This window comes from Schistocerca serialis, chromosome 2, assembly GCF_023864345.2.
Source record: "Schistocerca serialis cubense isolate TAMUIC-IGC-003099 chromosome 2, iqSchSeri2.2, whole genome shotgun sequence".
In the NCBI taxonomy this organism is placed as follows: Eukaryota; Metazoa; Arthropoda; class Insecta; order Orthoptera; family Acrididae; genus Schistocerca; species Schistocerca serialis.
In genome coordinates, this window is record NC_064639.1 from 941,275,948 (window position 1) to 941,299,350 (window position 23,403).

The 23,403-nt window shown below is 41.2% G+C and overlaps 2 protein-coding genes and 1 pseudogene across 2 annotated transcripts in view; all 3 read left to right on the forward strand.

Moving 5' to 3' along the window:
• The first annotated feature begins 3,819 nt into the window (after positions 1–3,819).
• Positions 3,820–6,407, forward strand: LOC126456533 (uncharacterized). Its single transcript, XM_050092283.1, has 2 exons — positions 3,820–3,997; positions 5,506–6,407. The coding sequence occupies exons 1-2, from the start codon at positions 3,820–3,822 to the stop codon at positions 6,405–6,407; spliced, it is 1,080 nt and encodes a 359-aa protein (XP_049948240.1).
• Positions 6,408–9,702: 3,295 nt separating this feature from the next.
• LOC126459740 (5S ribosomal RNA) lies at positions 9,703–9,820 on the forward strand (annotated as a pseudogene).
• A 567-nt stretch (positions 9,821–10,387) lies between these two features.
• Positions 10,388–23,403, forward strand: part of LOC126458316 (uncharacterized) — a 104,338-nt gene continuing 91,322 nt past the window's right edge. Inside the window, exon 1 of the mRNA XM_050095267.1 lies at positions 10,388–10,491. The gene's annotated coding sequence lies outside the window, so the exon portion shown is untranslated. The remainder of the gene's footprint in view (positions 10,492–23,403) is intronic.

Genomic DNA, 23,403 nt, shown 5'->3' on the forward strand with positions numbered 1-23,403 from the left:
CAAGAGCTTACAAGTGCGAGCATTATCGCACAATCAGCTTAACAGCTCATGCATCGAAGCTGCTTACAAGAATAATATACAGAAGAATGGAAAAGAAAATTGAGAATGCGCTAGGTGACGATCAGTTTGGCTTTAGGAAAAGTAAAGGGACAAGAGAGGCAATTCTGACGTTACGGCTAATAATGGAAGCAAGGCTAAAGAAAAATCAAGACACTTTCATAAGATTTGTCGACCTGGAAAAAGCGTTCGACAATATAAAATGGTGCAAGCTGTTAGAGATTCTGAAAAAAGTAGGGGTAAGCTATAGGGAGAGACGGGTCATATACAATATGTACAACAACCAAGAGGGAATAATAAGAGTGGACGATCAAGAACGAAGTGCTAGTATTAAGAAGGGTGTAAGACAAGGCTGTAGCCTTTCGCCCCTACTCTTCAATCTGTACATCGAGGAAGCAATGATGGAAATAAAAGAAAGGTTCAGGAGTGGAATTAAAATACAAGTTGAAAGGATATCAATGATACGATTCGCTGATGACATTGCTATCCTGAGTGAAAATGAAGAAGAATTAAATGATCTGCTGAACGGAATGAACAGTCTAATGAGTACACAGTATGGTTTGAGAGCAAATCGGAGAAAGACGAAGGTAATGAGAAGTAGTAGAAATGAGAACAGCGAGAAACGTAACATCAGGATTGATGGTCACGAAGTCAATGAAGTTAAGGAATTCTGCTACCTAGGCAGTAAAATAACCAATGACGGACGGAGCAAGGAGGACATCAAAAGCAGACTCGCTATGGCAAAAAAGGCATTTTTGGCCAAGAGAAGTCTACTAATATCAAATACCGGCCTTAATTTGAGGAAGAAATTTCTGAGGATGTACGTCTGGAGTACAGCATTGTATGGTAGTGAAACATGGACTGTGGGAAAACCGGAACAGAAGAGAATCGAAGCATTTGAGATGTTGTGCTATAGACGAATGTTGAAAATTAGGTGGACTGATAAGGTAAGGAATGAGGAGGTTCTACACAGAATCGGAGAGGAAAGGAATATGTGGAAAACACTGATAAGGAGAAGGGACAGGATGATAGGACATCTGCTAACACATGAGGAAATGACTTCCATGGTACTAGAGGGAGCTGTAGAGGGCAAAAACTGTAGAGGAAGACAGAGATTGGAATACGTCAAGCAAATAATTGAGGACGTAGGTTGCAAGTGCTACTCTGAGATGTAGAGGTTAGCACAGGAAAGGAATTCGTGGCGGGCCGCATCAAACCAGTCAGTAGACTGATGACCAAAAAAAAAAAAAAAAGTTCTAACTTCTAGGGTACTGATGACCTTAGCAGTTAAGTCCCATAATGCTCAAAGCCATTTGAACCATCTTCCTCACGTTAAGGCCTATATTTGATACCAGTAGACTTCTCTTGGCCAGGTATGCCCTTTTTGCCACTGCCAGTCTGCTTTTGATGTCCTCCTTGCTCCATCCGTTATAGGTTATTTTGCTGCCTAGGTAGCAGAATTCCTTAACTTCATCTACTTCGTGATCACCAATACTGATGTCAAGTTTCTCACTGTCCTCATTTCTGCTACTTCTCATTACTTTCGTTTTTGTTCGATTTACTCTCACTCCAGGTTATGTACTCATTAGACCATTCCTTTCAGAAGATCCTGTAATTCTTCCCCACTTTCACTGAGGAAAGCAGTCATACATGGTGATCTTATTTACGAATAGTGCTCGCGATGCGACTGACGCACTTGTTAAGGTTGGCGCAGGAGTCACGTTATTGTTCATATTTAGTCCGACTTGCCCTGCTGAATCGTAAAGTGGTGCCTTTAGTGTTGAAGCATGTTCAAAGCCCAACAGCAGATCATTCGACGGCGGCCATCGTCGTAGCGTGCAGGATCACGTATTGCTCTGAGAAGCGACACCGATAGTCACATTTACTTCGTATTTGAGCAGTAGTTGACAGTTAATACACTGATGACACTGGTGATGCAGATCACTAGCGTTAACCCATGACGCGTGATCTCGAAGGGCTGGTGACGTGGTGTAACCGATGCAAAATGGCTACATTGTTACTGCGTATTAACATGTTGCGTGGATGTCATGGGTCACCAACTTGGTAGGTTCGCCTACCCGGTGCAGGGAATGTACTGACAATAAAGACGATGTGTCGGTGTGGCAATAATACTTTATTTGCAAAGCACTTCATACAGCACATCTGTACTCTCACAGATTCCATACCGAACTTCCCATTCTCCCACTCTGCCACGTGAGTTCTCTGACCAGAGATGTTACCAGTTCTGTGTACCCACAAACTGATATTCTAATCAATAATATGAGATCTTGGATCTTTTACGAAAAAATCGGAGGAGTTTCAGTAATAATGGAGAATGCCGATGTCTTACAAACTTCCCTGCACTATTTACATCAGTCACGCAACATTCAGCAAACAATTTCCTTTCTTAGTTAGTAAGCATGACAGCGTGTTAATTACCACATAAACGTCAAAGAATACATATGCAAAGAAAGCAAACCAATAAGTAAATTGAAATTAATTTAACGAATAATGATAGTAAAGTAATGAAAGTGTCGAAGCAGAGGAGAAGTCCACAAAAGGTGCATAAAATTATAGTCGATAGGAATTTGCAAATCAAACAAAAATTCAAAAGGCGTTTGACAGGCCATGAGAATGGTGTTCGTCATGTGAAGCTCAATAATCAAAACTAGCTTAGAAACTATTGACATCTTCCAGACTGTAAAATGTGTAATTATTTGAAAGACTGAAACAGGAAAACACAGCAACAAAATTTCATTCTATACATGACACCTTACACAGAACGCTAAAGAATATGAGATCAGATTCTTTAAGCCTAAGGTTTAAGGCAATGGCTGTTTCTGTCTAACTGGGGAACAACAAAGAAGTTTAGTACTGTATTTGGAATTGCAGGGATGGGATCTTTTACTAAGCTGCTGCAATACGTAAGATACAGAAAGACAAAGAATTATGAAAACTAAACGTAGAACTCATAAGGGTTAAGCTCCAGAGAGATAAGACTAAGCAACTTGGCATTGTTATATATATGTTAAAAAAAAAAAACTCCTTGGAAGAAGAAATTTATTTGAATTAAAACACGCCGTTTAAGGTTTTGAGTTTTGATGTATTTTGTTGATTTATTCTTTGATAACCTTTTATTAGGAGTCAATAATGCCACACCTACGAGAATACTGGGATTTAAGTCACATGTCCTATGGGGCACAGGAAAAGGATTTTTTTTTCATTCCACCATTATCTTCAAAACTAAACAGATTTAGGCAGTTTATTTGGAAAATATTGCTATGTGTTATCACGGGCAGTAATGTCTAATCTAAAACAGCATATTCTCTTACGTGGTGTAAATTGAGCTGTGGGTTCCGTAGTATGTAGAAACACGATGAGACATCTGGTGGAAGATAACTAGTCCTCATTCCCTGATTCACACGTTCCTCTTCGGATCACCCACGATAATGACTAACGCCGCTTTCACACTATACGGTTTTGACCGTACGGCAAAAAGCCGTACGGCTGTAGGTGTGAAGAAATGTATGGCGCCTTTCACATTATACGGCGACGGCAAAATGCCGCTGCCGTGCCGTGCTGCAGCCGTGTCTTGCCACTACAACAGACGGTCGCCGTACGGCAAGTTCGACAACAGTGGCCTACGTGACTAAGTGCATGCTTTCACACTGGACGGTTTTGAGCCGTACGGCGTCGACTAGTTCGTTGTAGTGTCGTTTTATTCATTTGTGTTTATTCTTGTTTACTGAAAAGTGTAGAAGAATGGATGAAATTGATACTGAACTTTTGATAACCTTGGTGGAAGTAAGACCTGTTCTGTGGGACAAAACTCTAGATGCGTATAGAGATCGTATTGCTACAAAGAATGCTTGGCGGGAAGTTTGCGTAGCACTGAAGCAAGATTTTGATGAGATGGAAGACAAAGATAAAAATGTGTTTGGTAAGTATTTATTTAATATATTAATATTACATTTAATACGTTTTAAACAGTTTTTATTTAACGTTATAAATTTTATTCTAAAAGTAAATCGTTTGTTTATAAGTAAATTACTGCTACCAGTCACGTTTTTTTTGTTTTGTTTATATTTTGCACGACGCGTTTCGGGAAATAATTCCCATCCTTAAGTGCGTTTTTCTCTAAGTTTTCATCATGTGTGGTGTCTTTTTATGTGTCAGGTCTTGCATTCTGTTTTCTTTACTGTAATTTATAAGAGAAACACGCACAAGACCTCACAAATAAAAAAACACTACACATAATGAAAACTTAGAGAAAAAAACGCACTTGAAGATCGGAATTATTTCCCGAAACGCGTCGTACAAAATATAAACAAAACGATTAAAAACGTGAGTGGTAGCAGTAATTTATTTATAAAGAAAACTATTTACTATACAGTCGCAGGCTTTCACAAACAATCTACAAAAAGGAAAAGGCTTGTTAATTTATATCTTTGACATCTGCCATGACACGCTTCCAGCATTTGTCATAAAATATTTACAAAGAGTGTTCCTTATGGCGTTGGCTGTCAGTCCTCCTCTTATGTTGGCATCTTGGGCTAAGTCTTCCAAACCAGTGAAGGATGTGGTGTCTTCAATTATAAATCCATCTCTCTGACGTACAAAATTGTGTAAAACAATGCAAGCTTTAACCATTTTTACTGCAAAATCTGGATGAACATTTAAAGGTCGGTGAAACAACCGCCACTTATTGGTGAGGATGCCAAAAGCACATTCCACATACCTCCTTGCTCTGCACAAACGGTAATTAAATACACGTTTCTCAACTGTCAAGTTTGTTCCCCCAAAAGGCCGGAGCAAATGCGTGTGTAGGCCAAATGCTGCGTCTCCCACGAAGAAGTAGGGTACTTTTGGACCTTCCGTACCAGGCAGACATTGGACGTCTGGAAATTCCAGGGAATTACTTTCTATTGACTTCCATAAACTGGACCGTCTGAACACTGAAGAGTCACAGTCTTTGCCATAACTTCCTACGTCGACATAAATGAACCTGTAGTTGGAATCCGCTACAGCCATCAGAACCACAGAAAAGTATTCTTTGTAATTGAAGTACATTGATCCGCTATTAAATGGGGCAGTAAGACGGATATGTTTTCCATCCACCGCTCCTAAGCAGTGGGGGAAATTAGCAGTACGTTCAAATCCAGCCGCTATTGATTCCCATACCTCTTTGGTCGGTCTTTGTATACATTCTTCCCGCAGTGATGACCAAATTGCTGTGCATACATCATTAACCACTTTACTTGCTGTAGAAATCCCAATTCTGTACTGGAAATGTAAGTCAGTGAAGGAACAACCGCTTGCCAGAAACCTGAACAAAACGAAAAAAAATCAGTGACATTTAGTTTGCAGTGGACATTTTTTGTTACAGTTTTGCTTTTTTCTATACAAAATTAAAATGTTTTCATACAGTTTTGTTTTCTTTTGATGTAGGTATAGAAGTAATACGGAGGTGGACCAATCTACGAGACTCCTTTGTGAAGTCAAACATAAAAATTCAAGCTGCGAAAAAAAGTGGCTCAGCAGCAAAGAAAATGAAAAAGTATGTATATTCTGATCAGCTGCAGTTTCTAAAAAAGCTGTATGATGCTCGAGAGACGGAGGACAGTTTTCAATCGGAACGCACCGCCAGACTGGAAGAAGATATAGAAACGCAGGGCTCCGTCGAAAATACTGAGAATGTTTCTGGGCCATTTGATACAGCACCCACACAACAAACATCCAAAAGCGAGTGCCATACAAACAGAAAACATAGAAAACCTGATGCAATCGAAATGAAAATATTACGAGCTCTGGAAGAAGACAAACCTTGCAGCAAAATGTCATTTTTACTTAGTCTGAAGCCTCATCTGGAAAAATTTGATGAACAGGATTATCTTCAGTTTCAGATGGGAGTCCTCAAAGTTATAGAAAATATATATGAAAGGAGAAATATATTGACAGCTCAACCTCCTCCATTTACCCATTACACACCTCCCATGCCCTATAATAATAGATTTCAAGCTTATTCTTATTCACCTATGGAAAATGCTGCTCCAATATCCTCTTACCATACGCATCAGATTCGTCCTCCTCCAGCTGCACCAAACCCAACTACTTTTCTCGAACAACCATTACAGACTTCTCAAGGTCGCAGTTCTTATCAACGAATTAATAAAGTGCCACCACCATACCCTTCGCCTTCCACAAGTAGCCATGAAGGCCCACCATCAACAACGCAGTTCTACAACGTTTTTGCAGAGAGCCTGTCGCCACAAAGTGACAGTACAGTCAGTCCTGCTACAAACTCTTTGGTTTCAACTGCTGATATTGATATTGACTTTTCTACTTCATAATCTGAGCGTAATAAAAATGTAAAACACAAATAAATAAGTAAATAAACAGAACTAGTTTTTATGTATTAAATTACCTTAACGTGATAGCCAGCATTTGAACAGGTTGGATGCAATTGCGGAATTGTGTGTTTTGTCGTTGTAACACATCCTTTAGTTTTCTATGTAATTCGTCAAACGAGGTAATAGACATTCGGAAATAGTTAAAGAATTTATTTCCGTCGTTCCTCAAATCTTCAAAGAGTGTATAAAATAAACCCACTTCGTCTCTTCTCTGGTTAATGGGGTGTACCCACAAAAGACGACCTTTTCTTTTGCGGCGACGATGAAGCAACCACAAAGCAACAACTCGTTTACGGTTCATCTTGATACACACATTAAGCAAACTGAATAGACACCAACAACTGGTCACGTCAAAAAGCCGTGTAATGTGAAAGCAACACAGGCACGGCTAAAACTCGTACGGCTTTTTGCCGTACGGTCAAAACCGTATAGTGTGAAAGCGGCGTAAGGCTTCTTCATTCGTCAAGAACCACCGATAGACGGTGGCGTGATTCATACTGGATTCGGGAGAATGCGCTTGCGTTGTCTGTTGTATGAACATAGCGCTTATCTTGAATGGAAGTTCGTAGGTGAGACGTATTTCGGTCTCTTCACTACTGATTATTACAGCTGACTTCAGCGTTAGAAGACTACAAAGCAAAGTAGCAAGCAATTTGGAGGTCAGTTGGGTTCCTCGATATCAGAGGGCCAAGGGCAAGGGCGTTCGGTCACTGGCGTGAACGTTTTAAAATGATTACGTCCTCCTGTGTATGGTGATAAATAGAGGCTATGACTGCAGCAGCAGCTCGGGGTCTACTACAGGAAGAATACCACCAAAACTTAGTAACCGCGCATTCGTTCACTTGCAAATTCCTCACTTGCACCACCAAGTGATCCTTATTTATTATGTATATTATTAAGAAAATAGTAAGACATTAATCTCCCTATTCTCGGGGTTTGCGGCCGAGTTAATGTTAGTTTCCCCTATCTATAGTCTTCAGGTGTGGCGAGTAGAATTGCGCTCAGCACATGCGTATTCCTGTAGATGGCAATTAAAAAGCTGTAGTGATGTGTAGAAATGACGAAGTCGGCTGCAGACGGGTAAACAGGGAGAGCGTCAGTTTTCTCAAGCAAGTTTGAAACATACTAACATGCTTTTTGCACCCTAATATGCGTTCTTCTTTTCAGTAAAGCCAACGTCAGTGGCCTGAAAATAACACACTGTTTACAACGTTGTTTTGTATGAGATCCAAAACTATTTCATTTATTAAAATACTAAAGTGAGATTCCTTTGCTTATTGTGTTTTCCATTACATTTGTATTCCGCAAGCCATCTTACGGTGTGTGGCGGAAAACAGTTCTTGTGGCACTATATTATCCTCCTTCCCAGTTACTTTCACGAACAATGCGTGGAAAGAATGATTGTCTGTAAACATTCTTCAGAGTTCATCAGTTTTTCGTTTATATCAGGGTGTGTCGTTCGAGACTTACGTATCACAAGCAGTTTTACCATGGAGAGCTACACAATTATGAGATGTTGTGCCATACATTTAAATATTGTTAAAATTTGTGACTTTTGTACGCCCATGTTCTTTGTTGGTGTGAGAAATACAGACATGGAGATGGAAGAAAAGAGGATTGAGAAATGAGGCCAGTGTTTATCCTGTGCCCAAAAAGGTGTTTATTGTGTATTTGTTCTCCGTAAATATAGTAGTTCTCCTGAAAGAAAAACCTTCATGATCCTCATGATCTCGTATTTCGTGTTCGGCCTTTGTTGTTGTTTAAGGTGGTCTGAGTATAAATTCAACCCCGAAGCCAAAAACAGCATATTCCAGGAAGGCTATGCTTGTAATCAAACAGATTCAGTACATCTGAAACAAAGACTACACTAAAACAAAATTTTGAAAAACACAGTCCTCAGTCGCGAACACAAAAAAATAAAGTAATTACTTAATTGTGTTCGCGACTGAGGGCTGTGTTTTTTAAAATTTTGTATTATACAACAGTCGCTGATTGACAGCCGTGTTAAAAACCTTAAGACCATACTCTTCTTAATAACTTTTAACACATCTTGGTATTTGAAGTTCAAATGGTTCATATGGCACTGAGCACTATGGGACTTAACTTCTGAGGTCATCAGTCCCCTAGAACTTAGAACCACTTAAACCTAACTAACCTAAGGACGTCTCTCACACATCCATGGCCGAGGCAGGATTAGAACCTGCGACCGTAGCGGTCGCGCGGTTCCATACTGTAGCGCCTAGAACCGCTCGGCCACCCCGGCCGACGGTATTAAAGGAATCGTATCCAGCATCATTATCACTTTACATATATCTAAAATTTTCTTCCGTAACTTTGGTCCTAATCTATCACAATTTATATAAAAACACTCCATCATCTTTCCTTCACCGTATTTCATCGTATGATATATGCAAGGCTATAAAATATGTAAAAGAAAATGATTATGAGGAAGCCCTTCTCCACTTCTAGGACTATGTACTGTATGTCCTCTGTAATTGTACGCATATGCCGGCCGAAGTGGCCGTGCGGTTAAAGGCGCTGCAGTCTGGAACCGCAAGACCGCTACGGTCGCAGGTTCGAATCCTGCCTCGGGCATGGATGTTTGTGATGTCCTTAGGTTAGTTAGGTTTAACTAGTTCTAAGTTCTAGGGGACTGATGACCTCAGCAGTTGAGTCCCATAGTGCTCAGAGCCATTTGAACCATTTTGTACGCATATCTCATGTATTGCACAGTTAGTATCTGTGTCTTATTTCAGTGACAAAACCACAGAACTGATCATTAGTTGCAGTGTTCCATAATAAATTATTAAGCTCCAAGGCAATAAACGTCACATTTACGAAGTATTACAGACTGAGATTTGCGGGTCCTGTGGTGCACAGGAAACAGGAAATTCTGTACTCTTTTTCCTCATTTTCGTATAGGTCTACTAGACAGACTGATGGAATTATATTTGAAGAATTTTGCGATACGTTCTCCACGAACAGTAGTATCTAACTTAATACATCATATTTTCTTAAATAGAGCAATTTGGTCTGTAAATTTCACAGTAAATAGGGATATAATGAGACATTTGGAGGCAGAAAACCGGTTATCAGTCACTCTGATTCTCAGGTTCCTCTATACGTCGGCCACGATTGTGGCTACGACTTTATCGTTCACGAAGTACGAACGGAAGCACTCAGCGAAGTTCATTGCGAACTTTCCAAAAATATAGCCTATGCTTAAAAACGCTTTGGCAACGGCCTTGCCGCAGTGGCAACACCGGTTCCCGTAAGATCACCGAAGTTAAGCGCTGTCGGGCGTGGTCGGCACTTGGATGGGTGCCCATCCAGGCCGCCATGCGCTGTTGCCATATTTCGGGGTGCACTCAGCCTCGTGATGCCAATTGAGGAGCTACTCGACCGAATAGTAGCGGCTTCGGTCAAGCATACCATCATAATGACCGGGAGAGCGGTGAGCTGACCCCACGCCCCTCCTATCCGCATCCTCCTCTGAGGATGACGCGGCGGTCGGATGGTCCCGGAAGGCCACTCGTGGCCTGAAGACGCAGTGTACTTAAAAACGCTTTAGTTTTTTTGTATTATTAGAATTTAGGTCTAAGGGCTGTTTGTTCATCAATATAACATCTGGAGGCTTCGCTGGGCAATGATGGAGCTCTTCCAAATTGTATAACCCTCAAGATCGATCTTTCGCACTGAAACACGATTTTTTTGTTAAAATAAACCCATACAGTGAGCAGTCTGTTGTAACGTCATCTCTTCGCACGACTCCAGAGGAGAAAGTTGCAATTTGGTTGTCAGGATGTGTGACGTAACGAATGATTATACCGTAACGGAATGCATACGGCAGCAGGGCCCGTAATGAACTCGGCTCCCGGCAGTCGGAGGGTGGCGGGGGCATCGCGCATGCGCGTAGATTTGAGGCGGCAACTCGTGCTGGAGAACGCGCAGCTGTCATTCGCTGCGCAGAAGGCGACTCAGAAGCACAGCAGAGGCAGCCACGAAGACTCGAGTCTACCCACTGGTAAGTTACACAACCAATTACAATCTCTGGACTCTGCGCAACTGTCTGTAGTTAATTTTCTCAAGCTCAGTATTTTCGAAAATTGGCGGGCTCTAGTACACAAAAAACATATCTGGTCTTTTGCATTGAGAAAAGTGGGAGGGTAAAGATAGCGGAATAATGCTCCTTATTCATTCACGACTTGTGTGTGTGTGTGTGTGTGTGTGTGTGTGTGTGTGTGTGTGTGTTTTTCGTTGTACGTGACTGTTTGACCCGTTTTGTCGACTGATGCTAGACTTTTTTCCTGGAATTCACAGCGACTTACATATCCAGAAAAAGTTTGAATACGCAAGTTAAAGAGCTAACGTTGCATTTTATCTTGGCTTTCATATTTGTTTGCCACATAGGCGGAGATTAAAAGGTTCGGAACGCATCCGCATTAGGCACAGTCTGTTTCGGCACCATAAAGCTCAACACAAGCTTTGATTCGTGACAGCTTTCCTTAGATCAAGCCTGTTAACTTTAATATTCGAACGTCAATGCTAGTTTCTTCAACAGTTGCTTCGTAGACACGAGTTAATTGTTAATATGCGTTCAGTGTATTCTCGCTGTGCGCCTTGTGCACAACTGTCAGATATTGCAAACAGCTGTGGGTGAGAAACTGCGTGCAATGAAGCCCGAAGAGATACGTGAGTATCGAAAATTATATGCGAATCTTTAACAAAAGTTGTGTTGCTTACCTGTTTTTTTTTTTTTTCTCCCTCTATGCGCAGGTTTTCCCAGACTGTGTTCTGATGTTCCAGGAGAAGTGAATAAATCTTCCGCGAAAAACTAGTAATAATTTGGCGTTATATCTAGATTTTGATGCTACTATTTTTTTAAAATATGATTTTATTTCTGTGTTATTAGTTATGATTTAAAATTGAAGTAATCACTGAACAAAACAAGTTTTCGACATTTTTAAAAATTTTATTTACCTTCAAAATAAACAAGGCCTTTCATCAAAGTACCAGGATTCCCAAAACGTTCCGTCCTGGGAAAATTTTGGGAAGCCCTGCTCTGCGGTGACCGTTAGTTAGTGGATTTACATCTACAGGTAGTCGTTTGGTTATATTGTGAGTCTTATTGTAGAAAGCGATGTGATACTGAATACATTTTTAACCAAATGAACAGCTGAACGTAACCTAGCTTTTACAGGGAAGGAATGAGGTATTCTAGCTGCGACTTAACTATTAGAATGGTTTGGTAAACTCTTAAGCACACGTAAATTTTTCTAATATGTTTTGATGTTACAATTTAATCAACGAGAACTATAAATCCGTCGAGTACCAATCTGTGTTAAGTTCGCGGCTCTTTGACCAGTAATTCACTAGGAGCATATACACAAATAAACAAAACTGTAAAAAGGACATACCGTAGTACTGTATCCACTTTAATATTGTTTGACAATGAGATTTAACGTTACTCGTAATAATTAAGGAAATAATAATTAGCGTTTTTCTTTGGGTTTTTTGTTGTCACACTCCTTTTCTGCGTTTCACTTGCGTAATTGTCTGATTCTTCCTCCGTTACTTGTTAAGTAAACCACTTATAGTGAAAGTGTTTGTTTGACAGTGGCACCGTCTAGTCCTGCCGAAGAGTCAGAAAAACAAACAATCGACATCTGAGGAATTTTGGGAGACCCGTCAACAGGCGGCAGATACAGATCGGCTACAAGAGCCTCAACGATATCCTATGAAACGACGCTTTTTTTTGAAAAACCCGAACATTCATCTGAAACTTGGAATTGTTGAATTGCAATACATTTGCAAGAAATCTGATATATTGAGGTTACCAAAGACAATGCCGGCATTTATAATAGGAAGCTGAATGTTGACAACCATTGTTGTGTGTGTTTAATAGAATGTCGAGGCGCAGAAGTGTAGTTTTCTTCGAAAATCGATACATCCTAAAGACGTAATTGTATTTGTTTATTGTATTTTTGGTGTCAGTCGATACTGTTGTCTCAATTACAAATTCTTCGTGTTCGTATTTCGGTCTGTTTCTTGTTTTGTATATATTAGCCGACTGTGGACCTCTTGGTTTCCAGTGCTTACTTGAGAATCTTATTCTCCTCCCAGTTCGTGTGCATCTTGTCACATATTATCTACCTGTGATTCTTGGTAAATAAAACTTTAAATCTGCTTCCACGCAGTTTGTCATGGATTGTCTTAATGTATTCGGTGCCGCTGTTGTCCTCATTCCCGTCATAGATTATTTCTGGCATGATACCAATCTCACATATGCCCTTCCTGATCTAATCTGTTAATTTCGTCACGTATTGGAAAATCGTTTTGGACAACTTGTCTTTATTCTCAGAAGATATCATTACAATTTCAGCTTCCTTTTGAGTATTGTCTGTACTCCTTTCACTTCGTTAGTGTAAGTCTGTATTTCTACTGCCCCTCCATGTTCCATATATACTTTTATGTCTTAGCTTTTCCTCAAGGTCCTTCTTTCTTTTTCTCATATCTTCGCATATCTTATTTCTTGTTCAGTTGAAGACACTCGGCCTCAGTGGTGCATTGTAGTCCCTCATTTTGCTTTATAATATACCGCTTGGTTATATATCTATTCTGGATTACTCTGCAGGGTAACTCTCAAATTTTATGGCTCTGTCTTTGTTATCCCTTTTTTCCAGCGTATTGATCTGCATCTTTTCCCCCAGATAACGAACTTTACCAGCCGCTTAAGCTCACCATGTCTTGTTGTAATGCATTTTCCTCTGTAACGGTTACGTCCGCACTGTTAATTGTGACTTGTGCAGGCAGCTCGCGTAGAGTTTTCCCCATACACTTTGCTTGCGAGACACGCGCGACTCGTCATGATTTCATGTTTGTCCTAGGCTGCGGAATGCACGCTGTTGCATCACTGGTCGTATGAGACGCAATATAAACATCCTATCTCAAGACTCACAAGACCACCATCAAGCGGTGAGACGTGCTCCGAAAGTCAAGCCACCTGTTGAGTCTCATCGCGTCTGGTTCTCCGAAGCGCACAAATATTTGATCTGACTCGTAGGCGCTCGTGTGACATCATCACAGAGGAGTGAATGCCAGAAATAAGACTGCTAATAATTTTTTGCCATTGGTATTTTAACTTCACAGAATGAGGCGGCTGCAAACTGTGAAAGCCGCTTTTCAGCCATGACGTACAAAATCGAAAACATAACTCGTAAGAAGGAAAATTCGTCCGGTATCTTATTCTTACAGTATTCGGCTTCCTTATTATGTTATGCTTTCTTTAGAATAATTAAAGAAATAACCACTCAAGCTATAAAGCATATGACATGCAGCAAGTACGTTCTCGAAAACAATTTTTTTTTGTTATGTACCTGATGTGTTTTAGTAAGGAGGAGGAATAGAAAAAATGTTAGCCAGTTGTGAACAGGGCTTATGCACTGAGTGTTCCGCACGCCCTTAATTATTTACGAATAAAATCAATAAGTAAATGGATTTTTTAATTTCGTAGGCTTTATACGTTCGATTTTCGAATTTTTTATCTTTTTGGTACACATGTTATTGATGTATGCTTGCATTTCCAGCTGTTTTGAATATTTAGCTATTGTTGGCGGTCGTAAAAGTTATACATTGTTTTAAGCGCTCGGCAAACTTTTAGTTTCGAAAAAGATAGATCAAAGAATTTGCATTAAATTTTGGTTGAAAAGTGGAATAAAGTACAGCATCGCATTCGAAATGTTGACTGATTTTTGGCGGATGTACTATGAGTAAAACAAGAGTTTACGGTTGGTATAAAAGTTTCAAAAAGGATGGAGAAGACGTTGAAGACGACCAACATCCTGGACGTCCTGTAACATCTTTTAGTATTACTGACGACAGTGTGGAGGAAGTAAAGAAAAAGGTTCTGAAAAATCGCCGAATCACCATCACTGAGGTTGGTGATGTCGGCATATCCTTTGGCTCAGGCCAAGCAATTTCTTCGGATGTTTTGGGCATAAAACTTGTAGCAGCAAAGATTGTTTCGAAATTGTTGAATTTAGAGCAAAAACGACGTCACATAGACATGTCGGAAATTGCTGAATTAAGTCGACAACGATCCATAACTTCTAAACACTGTTATAACAGGGGGCGAAACATGAGTATGCGGGGATGACATGGAAACCAAGACCTAATCATCACAACAGAAACTGCCTGAAGAGCCAAGACCGAAAAAAAGTTCGACAAGATAGATCATTTGTTGAGGTTCTTCTGCTTTGTTCGACTACAGTGGGACAGGCATTGTGAGTTCCTGCCTTGTGGTCGTACGGTCAGTAAGAAATACTACCTGGAAGTTGTGCGCCGTTTGCTTGAACCAGTCCGAAGAAAACGACCAGAATTATGGCGAAACCACTCGTGGAAATTGCATCACGATAATGCTACCGCTCACACCTCAATGGTAGTTCGTGATTTTTTGGCGAAAAACAAAACCGTTGTGCTGCCTCAGCCACCTTATTCGACAGACATGGCCCCCAGCGACTTCTTTCCATTCCTGAGGCTGAAGAGAACCATGAAAGGACGACATTTTGCCACCATTGATGAGATAAAAACGGAATCGCTGAAGGAGCTGAACACCATAACGAAAAGTGAGTTCCAGAGGTGCTTAAAGGATTGGAAAAACCGCTGGCACAAAGCGTGTTACATCTGAAGGGTCTCAAGGGGATTACTTTGAAGGGGAAAAAGTTGATGATGATGAATAATGATTCTTTAAGAAAAACAAAAATTCCAGTTACTTTCTGATCAAGTTTATTCATCCCGCGAATCGAGTATCTCGAAGATTTTTGCCTGTTATCGTCGTTGATACTGGCAAGATATCGATCCCAGGGACTCCAAGACTTACGAAAATGTTTTTATTTCAAGTTTGAACTCGGATGAAAAATGACCAAAGAAATATTTTTTCGTGTTTTATAATTACAGATTAAAAATTTCCTGATTTTTTTTTTTCTTTTGTTGTAGTGTGAAAGCTTTAAAATTGTACGTCAACGGGAAGTACCCTATAGGTTTCGATGAGTGGGTTTACGAGTATCCAAATGTGTGACATAATTGGCTGTATCTTCTGATTGCCTTGACTTAGAATCTCAAGGCACAATAGACTTAATATGTGGCATAAATATCAACTTGATGTGTTTACCCGTCCTGAGAAAAAGGGTTTTGAACTGTCGGACAGACACGTATACAAACACTGGCAAATGGACAGCAAAGTGATGCTAGAAGGGTTCCGTTTTTACCAATGGTTGTACGGAACCATAGAAACAGAGGATGAAGACGATCAAACTTGCTGACAATTTGAGGGAAGAATGTCTTACCAAGAATAGTAAGAAGTAGGACGTAGTAGAGGACAAAGCTTAGGTGACACATATGTTTTGGCCATTTCTCATAAGAAGAGTGAAAATGGAGAACGTAAGTGCCAAATCTGACATTTATCAGAGAATGGAAAAGTAATATACCTGTGTTTCCACATGACTAATTTGTATCAAAAACAAAAAAAAAAAAAAGCCGGCCGGTGTGGCCGTGCGGTTAAAGGCGCTTCAGTCTGGAACCGCGTGACCGCTACGGTCGCAGGTTCGAATCCTGCCTCGGGCATGGATGTGTGTGATGTCCTTAGGTTAGTTAGGTTTAATTAGTTCTAAGTTCTAGGCGACTGATGACCTCAGAAGTTAAGTCGCATAGTGCTCAGAGCCATTTGAACCATATAAAAAAAAAAAAAAAAATTAGTAAGTTATTCTGATGCCGCAAAATTAAGCTGCGCACCGCATCACCGCAGAGAATGGTGCGTGAAATTAGAAAATAAATTCTTTAATTAAGAACGTTCAAATTACCTTACCAGTAAACTGTCATGCTCTAGGTGTCAGTAAGGAAGTTTCTACGAGCTGATTCTCGCAAAGAAAAAAATCAGCAACCAAACACCGTTAAAAATGCTATTTATTTACACTAATAGCGTCATTACAGGTTTCGAACCGTTACGTTCACCTTAGCCGGCTTTTCGCGTCATATATTGTTGTTTGCGTTAGTTGTTGAAAACAACTAGACAAAACTACTATAAACAAGAACAAATCTACTGTAAACGATCAGCCGTCTGAAGATATACCTGTCAGTTCGAAACCGGTAATGACGCGATTAGTGTAAATAAATGGCATTATAAACGATGTTTGGTTGTTGTTTTCTTCTTTGCAAGGATCAGATTGTATTTTGTACACATCCACGATCTCAAAAACGCAAACTTTCGACAAAATAGCAGGAAGAAAGTTTCTGTTCAAAGTGCCACTAATACTGAGGCATTATTTTTTTATGTGATAAAAGTGGAGAAACACATCATTAGGTTTTTACCTAGTAGGACTGTACTCAATAAAAACCACTTCACATATCTTTGAAGTACAGCATGGCACGAGGACCATGTACCGTCTACTAACGCACGTTTCAGACACTTTCTCCATGGTTTTGCACCTGGATCAATTCTAGGGACATGCGACAGAGTATCGACAATATAACAACAGTGAAAATGCATTTTTTGCTAAAAAAGCGTAGGAACATTTTCCATTTTCACTCTAAATATGCCACTACAGCTCCAAAGAATTTTAAAACAGTAAATTCATACTTTCTTCGTGTCAGTATTTACTTTGTATGCCGCGCTTTTTTTCTGAATTTAGTCTGCGGAAACTTCGATATAGTAATTACAGATGTTATTTTTGTTCTTGTAGTTTTGGTAGCGCCAAGTTACGTCACTCCAATATTCGGCCAACGACGGTGCGAGAGTCTTCTCCCACCTAGAAATATCATGAAATGTCACGTTAACACTTTAGTTCTTATCCTGAAGTGCAGTCAGGTACCTTGTCATGGTTTACAGCAACGCGAAAGCGGTACGCAGATGGCCATCAAACTGCAGTGGCAGAGATAGAAGTGGCAGAGTCGGCATTGGAGACAACCAAAACTAAACTCCGTTCGATCAGGCCTTGGAAGACCCAACGGTACCGACCGGCCGCCGTGTCATCCTCACACACAGGCTTCACTGGATGGAGGGGCGTGTGGTCAGCACACCACTCTCCCGACCGTATGTCAGTTTACGAAACCGGAGCCGCCAGTTCTCAGTCAAGTAGCTCCTCAGTTTGCCTGCTGAGTGAACCCCGCTTGCCAATAACGCACGGCATACCGGATGGTCACCCATCCAAGTGCTATCCCAGCATGACAGTGCTTAACTTCCGTGATCTGACTGGAACCTGTGTTACCAGCGCGGCAAGGCCGTTGACCAATATGGAGACAACACGGTGTCGAATGTAGACTCCTGATGAAAGCTAGCCCGCTTATGCTAGTAACAAGTATCCCACAGTAAATGCGCCAAGGAAATCAAATACTCTTTCGCCAGGGCCCGAGGATGGCGGTAATGTGCTGCCGAAACAACTCGTCTGAGAGAATAAAGACATTCTCGAAATACAACTGTGGTGTTACTTTTTGTCATATACTGGAACTCGTATTTGTATTCAAAATCTACCAACATCACACGCAGAAACGTAAGGCTGATAAGGGTAGATTTACAATTGCCGTTACGTTAATACGTCCACAATCTCTGTAATCTTAGTCCTGTCAAGCATGAACATGAAAGCAATGGAAAAAGTCCCACATTATAGTGACTCATAAGGCGAAAATTGCTTACCTCCAGACATGGTCTAAAGAAGAGTTTGAAGAAAAAAATGGTTCAATATTCAGCTCGAACGCATGAGAAAAAATTATGCCAAAGACGTAGTTATGTTCAAAGTCAACAAGCAGAAAAAAGTGAGAATCATGTCCCTTCTGTACGCAAACTTTGTTGTTCATAGCAAGGTAAGTCAAGTATTGATGTGGCACAGATTTATTTTGCCCTTGTTATGTTAGTGAATGTCATTTGTAGACATAAATCGGAAATATCTTAAAATTATGTATTGTTTTGTTTCATTCATAGGCATGTCGAAAACATTGTAAAAACATCTATGCCTCAGGAGTGCCGAATATTAAAGTTATCCTTAGATATATTTTGTAATCATTCTAAAAGATGAGTTATGTTGTTATGGAATGATAATTAAATATAAAAAATTAGGAAGTGACGGAATATTGTTTTGAGGATGTCAAATTAAGCACTTTTGAGCCGTCAATTTTCAGCGTTGTTTTATTAGGCAACCAGTTTCGGCGCTTTATTACGCCATCTTCGGGCCCCTGACCGATGTTTAGGAATGATCTACCTCGCTTGTGGTCGAAGCAGGGGTCAGCAATACTGATATTAGTAGATATCTGCTTGCTGTAGCGACCACTTCAAGTATCACTCGCCGTTAAAAAAAAAATAAAAATAAAAAAAAAACATGCCTTTGAGCACTATGGGACTTAACATCTGAGGTCATCAGTGCTCTAGAACTTAGAACTACTTAAACCTAACTAACCTAAGGACATCACACACATCCATGCCCTAGGCAGGATTCGAACCTGCGACCGTAGCGGTCGCGCGGTTCCAGACTGAAGCGCCTAGAATCGCTGTTAAAAAATGGACATACAGAGAATATTGTTTTATTCGCATTTTTCACATAGTTAATTGACAGTTCAAATATCAAATGTAGATAGAATAGAGGAGAAAGAAGTATGGGGAAAACTTGTATTGCAAGACTAGGTATACTGGCGTATGATATGCCGAAACAGCTGTGACTATAAATACGTAGGCTTTCGCGGTCAGGGTCAGTCTCGTTAAAATCCTTCTGGGTGTACTGTCGAGTCATCTTATAAATGTTAAAATACTGAAATAACTGTGCAGCGAGCTTCCTCAAAGGCGTAGATTAATTTAGCTGGGATTAGGATGGGAGGGGAGGGGAGGGGGAGAGGGGGAGTCCGCAGCTGCAATATACTACGTTTCCAACTGTGTCGTAAAACCAGCGACGTCAATTTTTTTAGATTTTTATTAGCCGTAAAATACCACGAACCGGTGCTAGGGGAGAGGCAGGAGATATATGGCTGACTATTCGTGGGTTACATGGCTTGCTGGCAATTATCTAGTCCACTGCGAATCGGCGACAAGCTTTCGAGGACCGTGCTTAGCTGCTTTTAGACGCTGAAAAATCACGCCGACTCTGCATGTACTGTTTGTTTACAAAGCAGTTCGCGGTAGTGTGCCGTGAGGCCTCTGCCATGCGATAGCACTTGCCCCATAGTACCATGACCGTTGGCAACAAGGACGTCGGGACCCTGTAGCCGTCATCTCTGTTGATGTTACGGGCTGCCTAGAAGGATTTTAATGAACTGTGACTAGTCAAACTCAGTGGCGTAATGGGCGGGTGCACGTCTTTCAACTGAATGCTGCTTCGGCGACTTCCGTGTCCCTAACCTGCGCCAGCTAAAAATACCTAGGAATCACACTGCAGGTGACAGATCATACACACCTTTTCCAAACACATTGAAGACAGAGCAGTAAGAGCGATGAAGGCAACTTCTGAGATAAAGAAACTGAATCTACTATCCGTCAGAACAGACATAAGACTGTTCCGCGTAAAGGTCGCAGCCGTTGCGCAATACGACATACAACTTAACGTGGAGACACCTCACTTGCTCAACTCTCAAACGACTAGAGGATGACTGCCTCCGACATGAAAATAATGGTACGCTTTTCAAAATTCACGTAAAGCAAAATAACCTATATCTTGGCAGACACAACATTTACATCAAAACTTCACAATCTACCTGATGGTATGTGGCGATTCCGCAGCTCGTAGTCTCGCTTCCCGAGCGCGGGGTCCCGGGTTCGATTCCCGGCAGGGTCAGGTATTTTCACCTGCCTCGAAATGACTGGGTGTTTGTGTTGTCATCATCATTCATGAATGTGGCGAGTGTGGACTGAGCAAAGGTTGGGAATTTGTAAGGGCGCTGATGACCGCGCCCCACAAACCAAACATCTTCATCATCATCATCGGTAGGTGGCGGAGAGTACTTCTGGTACCACTAACCAATCCTGCCTTCCCCGTTCCAAGACACGAATAGTGCGTGGGAAGAAATACTGTCCTTAAATCTCCGCATTAGCTCTAATTTCTCAAATTTTCAAGCTTCCCGCCTCTGAAAGGGTTCGATGTCTTCCTTCAATCCGACCTGGTACGGATTGCAAAAACTCGAGGAGTACTCAAGACTAGGTCGCAGCAGCGTCCTATATGCGGTCTCCTTCGCAGGTGAACCAGATTTTTCTAAAATTCTCCCAATGAACCGAAATGTTCCATTCGCCTTCCCTGCCAAAGTTCCCACATGCTCGTTCCATTTCATATCGGTTTGCAACGTTACGCCCACATATTTAAATGACTCGACTGTGTCAAGCAGGACACTGGTAATACTGTAACTGAACATTACAGGTTTGTTCTTCCCACTCATCCGCATTAACTTACTTTTTTTCCACATTTAGAGCTAGCTGCCATTCGTCACACCGACTAGAAATTATGTCTAAGTCGTCTTGTGTCTTCGTACAGTCACTCAACGTAGACACCGTACCGTAGACCACAGCATCTCAGCAAACAACCTCAGATTGCTGCCCGCCGCGTCCGCCAAATCATTTATGTACACGGAGAACAATAGCTGTCCTATCACGCTTCCCTGGGGCACTCCTGACAATAACCTTGTCTCTTATGAACACGGCCGGCCGCGGTGGCCGAGCGGTTCTAGGCGCTTCAGTCCGGACCGCGCGACTGCTACGGTCGCAGGTTCGAATCCTGCCTCGGGCTTGGATGTGTGTGATGTCCTTAGGTTAGTTAGGTTTATGTAGTTCTAAGTTCTAGAGCACTGATGACCTCCGATGTTAAGTCCCATAGTGCTCAGATCCATTTGAACCATTCTTATGAACACGCGCCTTCGAGGACAACATATTGTGTTGTGTTACTTAAAAGGTCTTCGAGCCACTCACATAACTGTGAACTTATTCCATTCGATCGCGCATTGCTTAACAGCCTGCAGTGGGGCACCATGTCAAATGCTTTCTGGAAATCTAGAAATATGGAATCTGCCTGTTGCCCATTATCCTTAGTTCGCAGTATATCATGTGAGGAAAGGGGAAGCCGAGTTTCGCATGAGCAATGCTTTCTAAAATCAAGCTGATTCGTGGGCATATGCTTCTCAGTCTCAAGAAAGTTTAATGTATTCGAACTGAGAATATGTTGAAGGATTCTGCAGCAAACCGAAGTTAGGGATATTGGTCTGAAATTTTGCCGGTCGATACTCTTACCCTTTTTATAATACTGGGGTCACCTGCGCTTTTTTCGAGTTACTTGGGACTTTGTGCTGGGCGAGAGATTCACGATAAAAGCAGACAAAGGGGTCAATGCTGTAGCGTACTCTTTGTGAAACCGAATCGGGATTCCATCCAGACTTGATTAGTCCTTGATATTTTGCAGCTCATTTATTTATTTCGATATGAACGGTTCTATGTGCAGCTTCTTGCGACTGTTACTGAACGTCCTCAATTCGAATCGTCATCGGGTCACATCTAATGTATGTTTTCTGTAGTAAGGAGAACCATCTGTGAAAGTCGAGATCCTTTGCAATTAAAACTTAGAAACTTCTACTATACTACAGCACCAACTGAAATACGCTTCTTGGAAGTCTAGTTTCTGAAGTGTTTTCCACCCAGTTGTGACCCCAGTTATTCCAAATTTAATTCCTTTTTTCCAGGATATGTATTGCGGGTTCGCTGAATTCGTTCTAAGTGGCCAAAATAGTTCGTTCCAAATACCCTAAATGAACTTTAGCAAATACGAATTTCGTTTTTCATATTATGTTAATCTAAAAACTGCATGTCTGAAACAAGCAGCTTTTCTTTCATAGTACGCTTTCTTCGCACTGTGCAGCATACGAGGAGAAACTGGGTTTTGATATTCCATATTTTTTCGTATGTTAATAAATGTTTGCTCTAAATTTAGAAAGCCTATATACTGCGAAATGGCCCCCACACAAACTTGTCTGCCTGACGAAACTACAAGCAAATTTACAAACGTTTCTTGTCATATTCGAGGTTCCCGAATGAGTGTTTAGTAACTTCCTACACAATTTGCATTGCGAGACACCTACCGTTTCATCTGAAGCCGCCTCATAAATACACAACTTTTTCGCTGCTGGACTTGGGCTGTTGGGCTCGTGACTGGTGTATATTCCCCAATTCTTAACTTCTCCTCATTCTCTTTTTAAGTTTGGTTCCTTCACTTTGCTACTTCCACCGTTATGAAAAATGATGTGCAGTGAAACTAACTGCGCAAACATACGCCTGGCTATTCTGCAGTCATGTTGGATTGATAGCACAACCTGTTTCAGATTCAGCAGGCTGGACGGATCCCATGAAGCTTGCCAAGCTTGTGGAAACCGAAGTTGGCCTACTTTAACCAGTGTGCTTTAGTACATATGTACTCTTGTGTCTCCGTGGCGGCGATAGGGGCAGGCAAGCTGGAAGGAGAATTTGTGCACCGCTGACACACACACACACACACACACACACACACACACACACACACACACAGACAGAGAGAGAGAGAGAGAGAGAGAGAGAGAGATACACAAAGTCCTCAGAGGAAAAAATCTCCGACGCGGCCGGAAATCGATCTCGGGACACCGTAACAGAGTGTCAGCAACGCTAACCACAAGGCCACAAGCTGCTGACGGTAATACGGCGTCCCATCGCAAACATATCACTGACTCGAGGAATATTTCTGTAATAGAGCTCAATGCGTTGTACTGAAAGGCGAATGTTCTACAGAAATGAAAGTAACATCGGATGTCCCCGAAAATAGCGTATTTTAATATAGAGAGTGTCCCTCTTAAGAGTTGTCAGGAGCTTTTTCTCTATAGTCGCGGCAGATATTGGCAATTTCGTTTCGCAATGTGCAGCAGGAATCAGCCCAAACAAATATTCCGCCTCACGTCT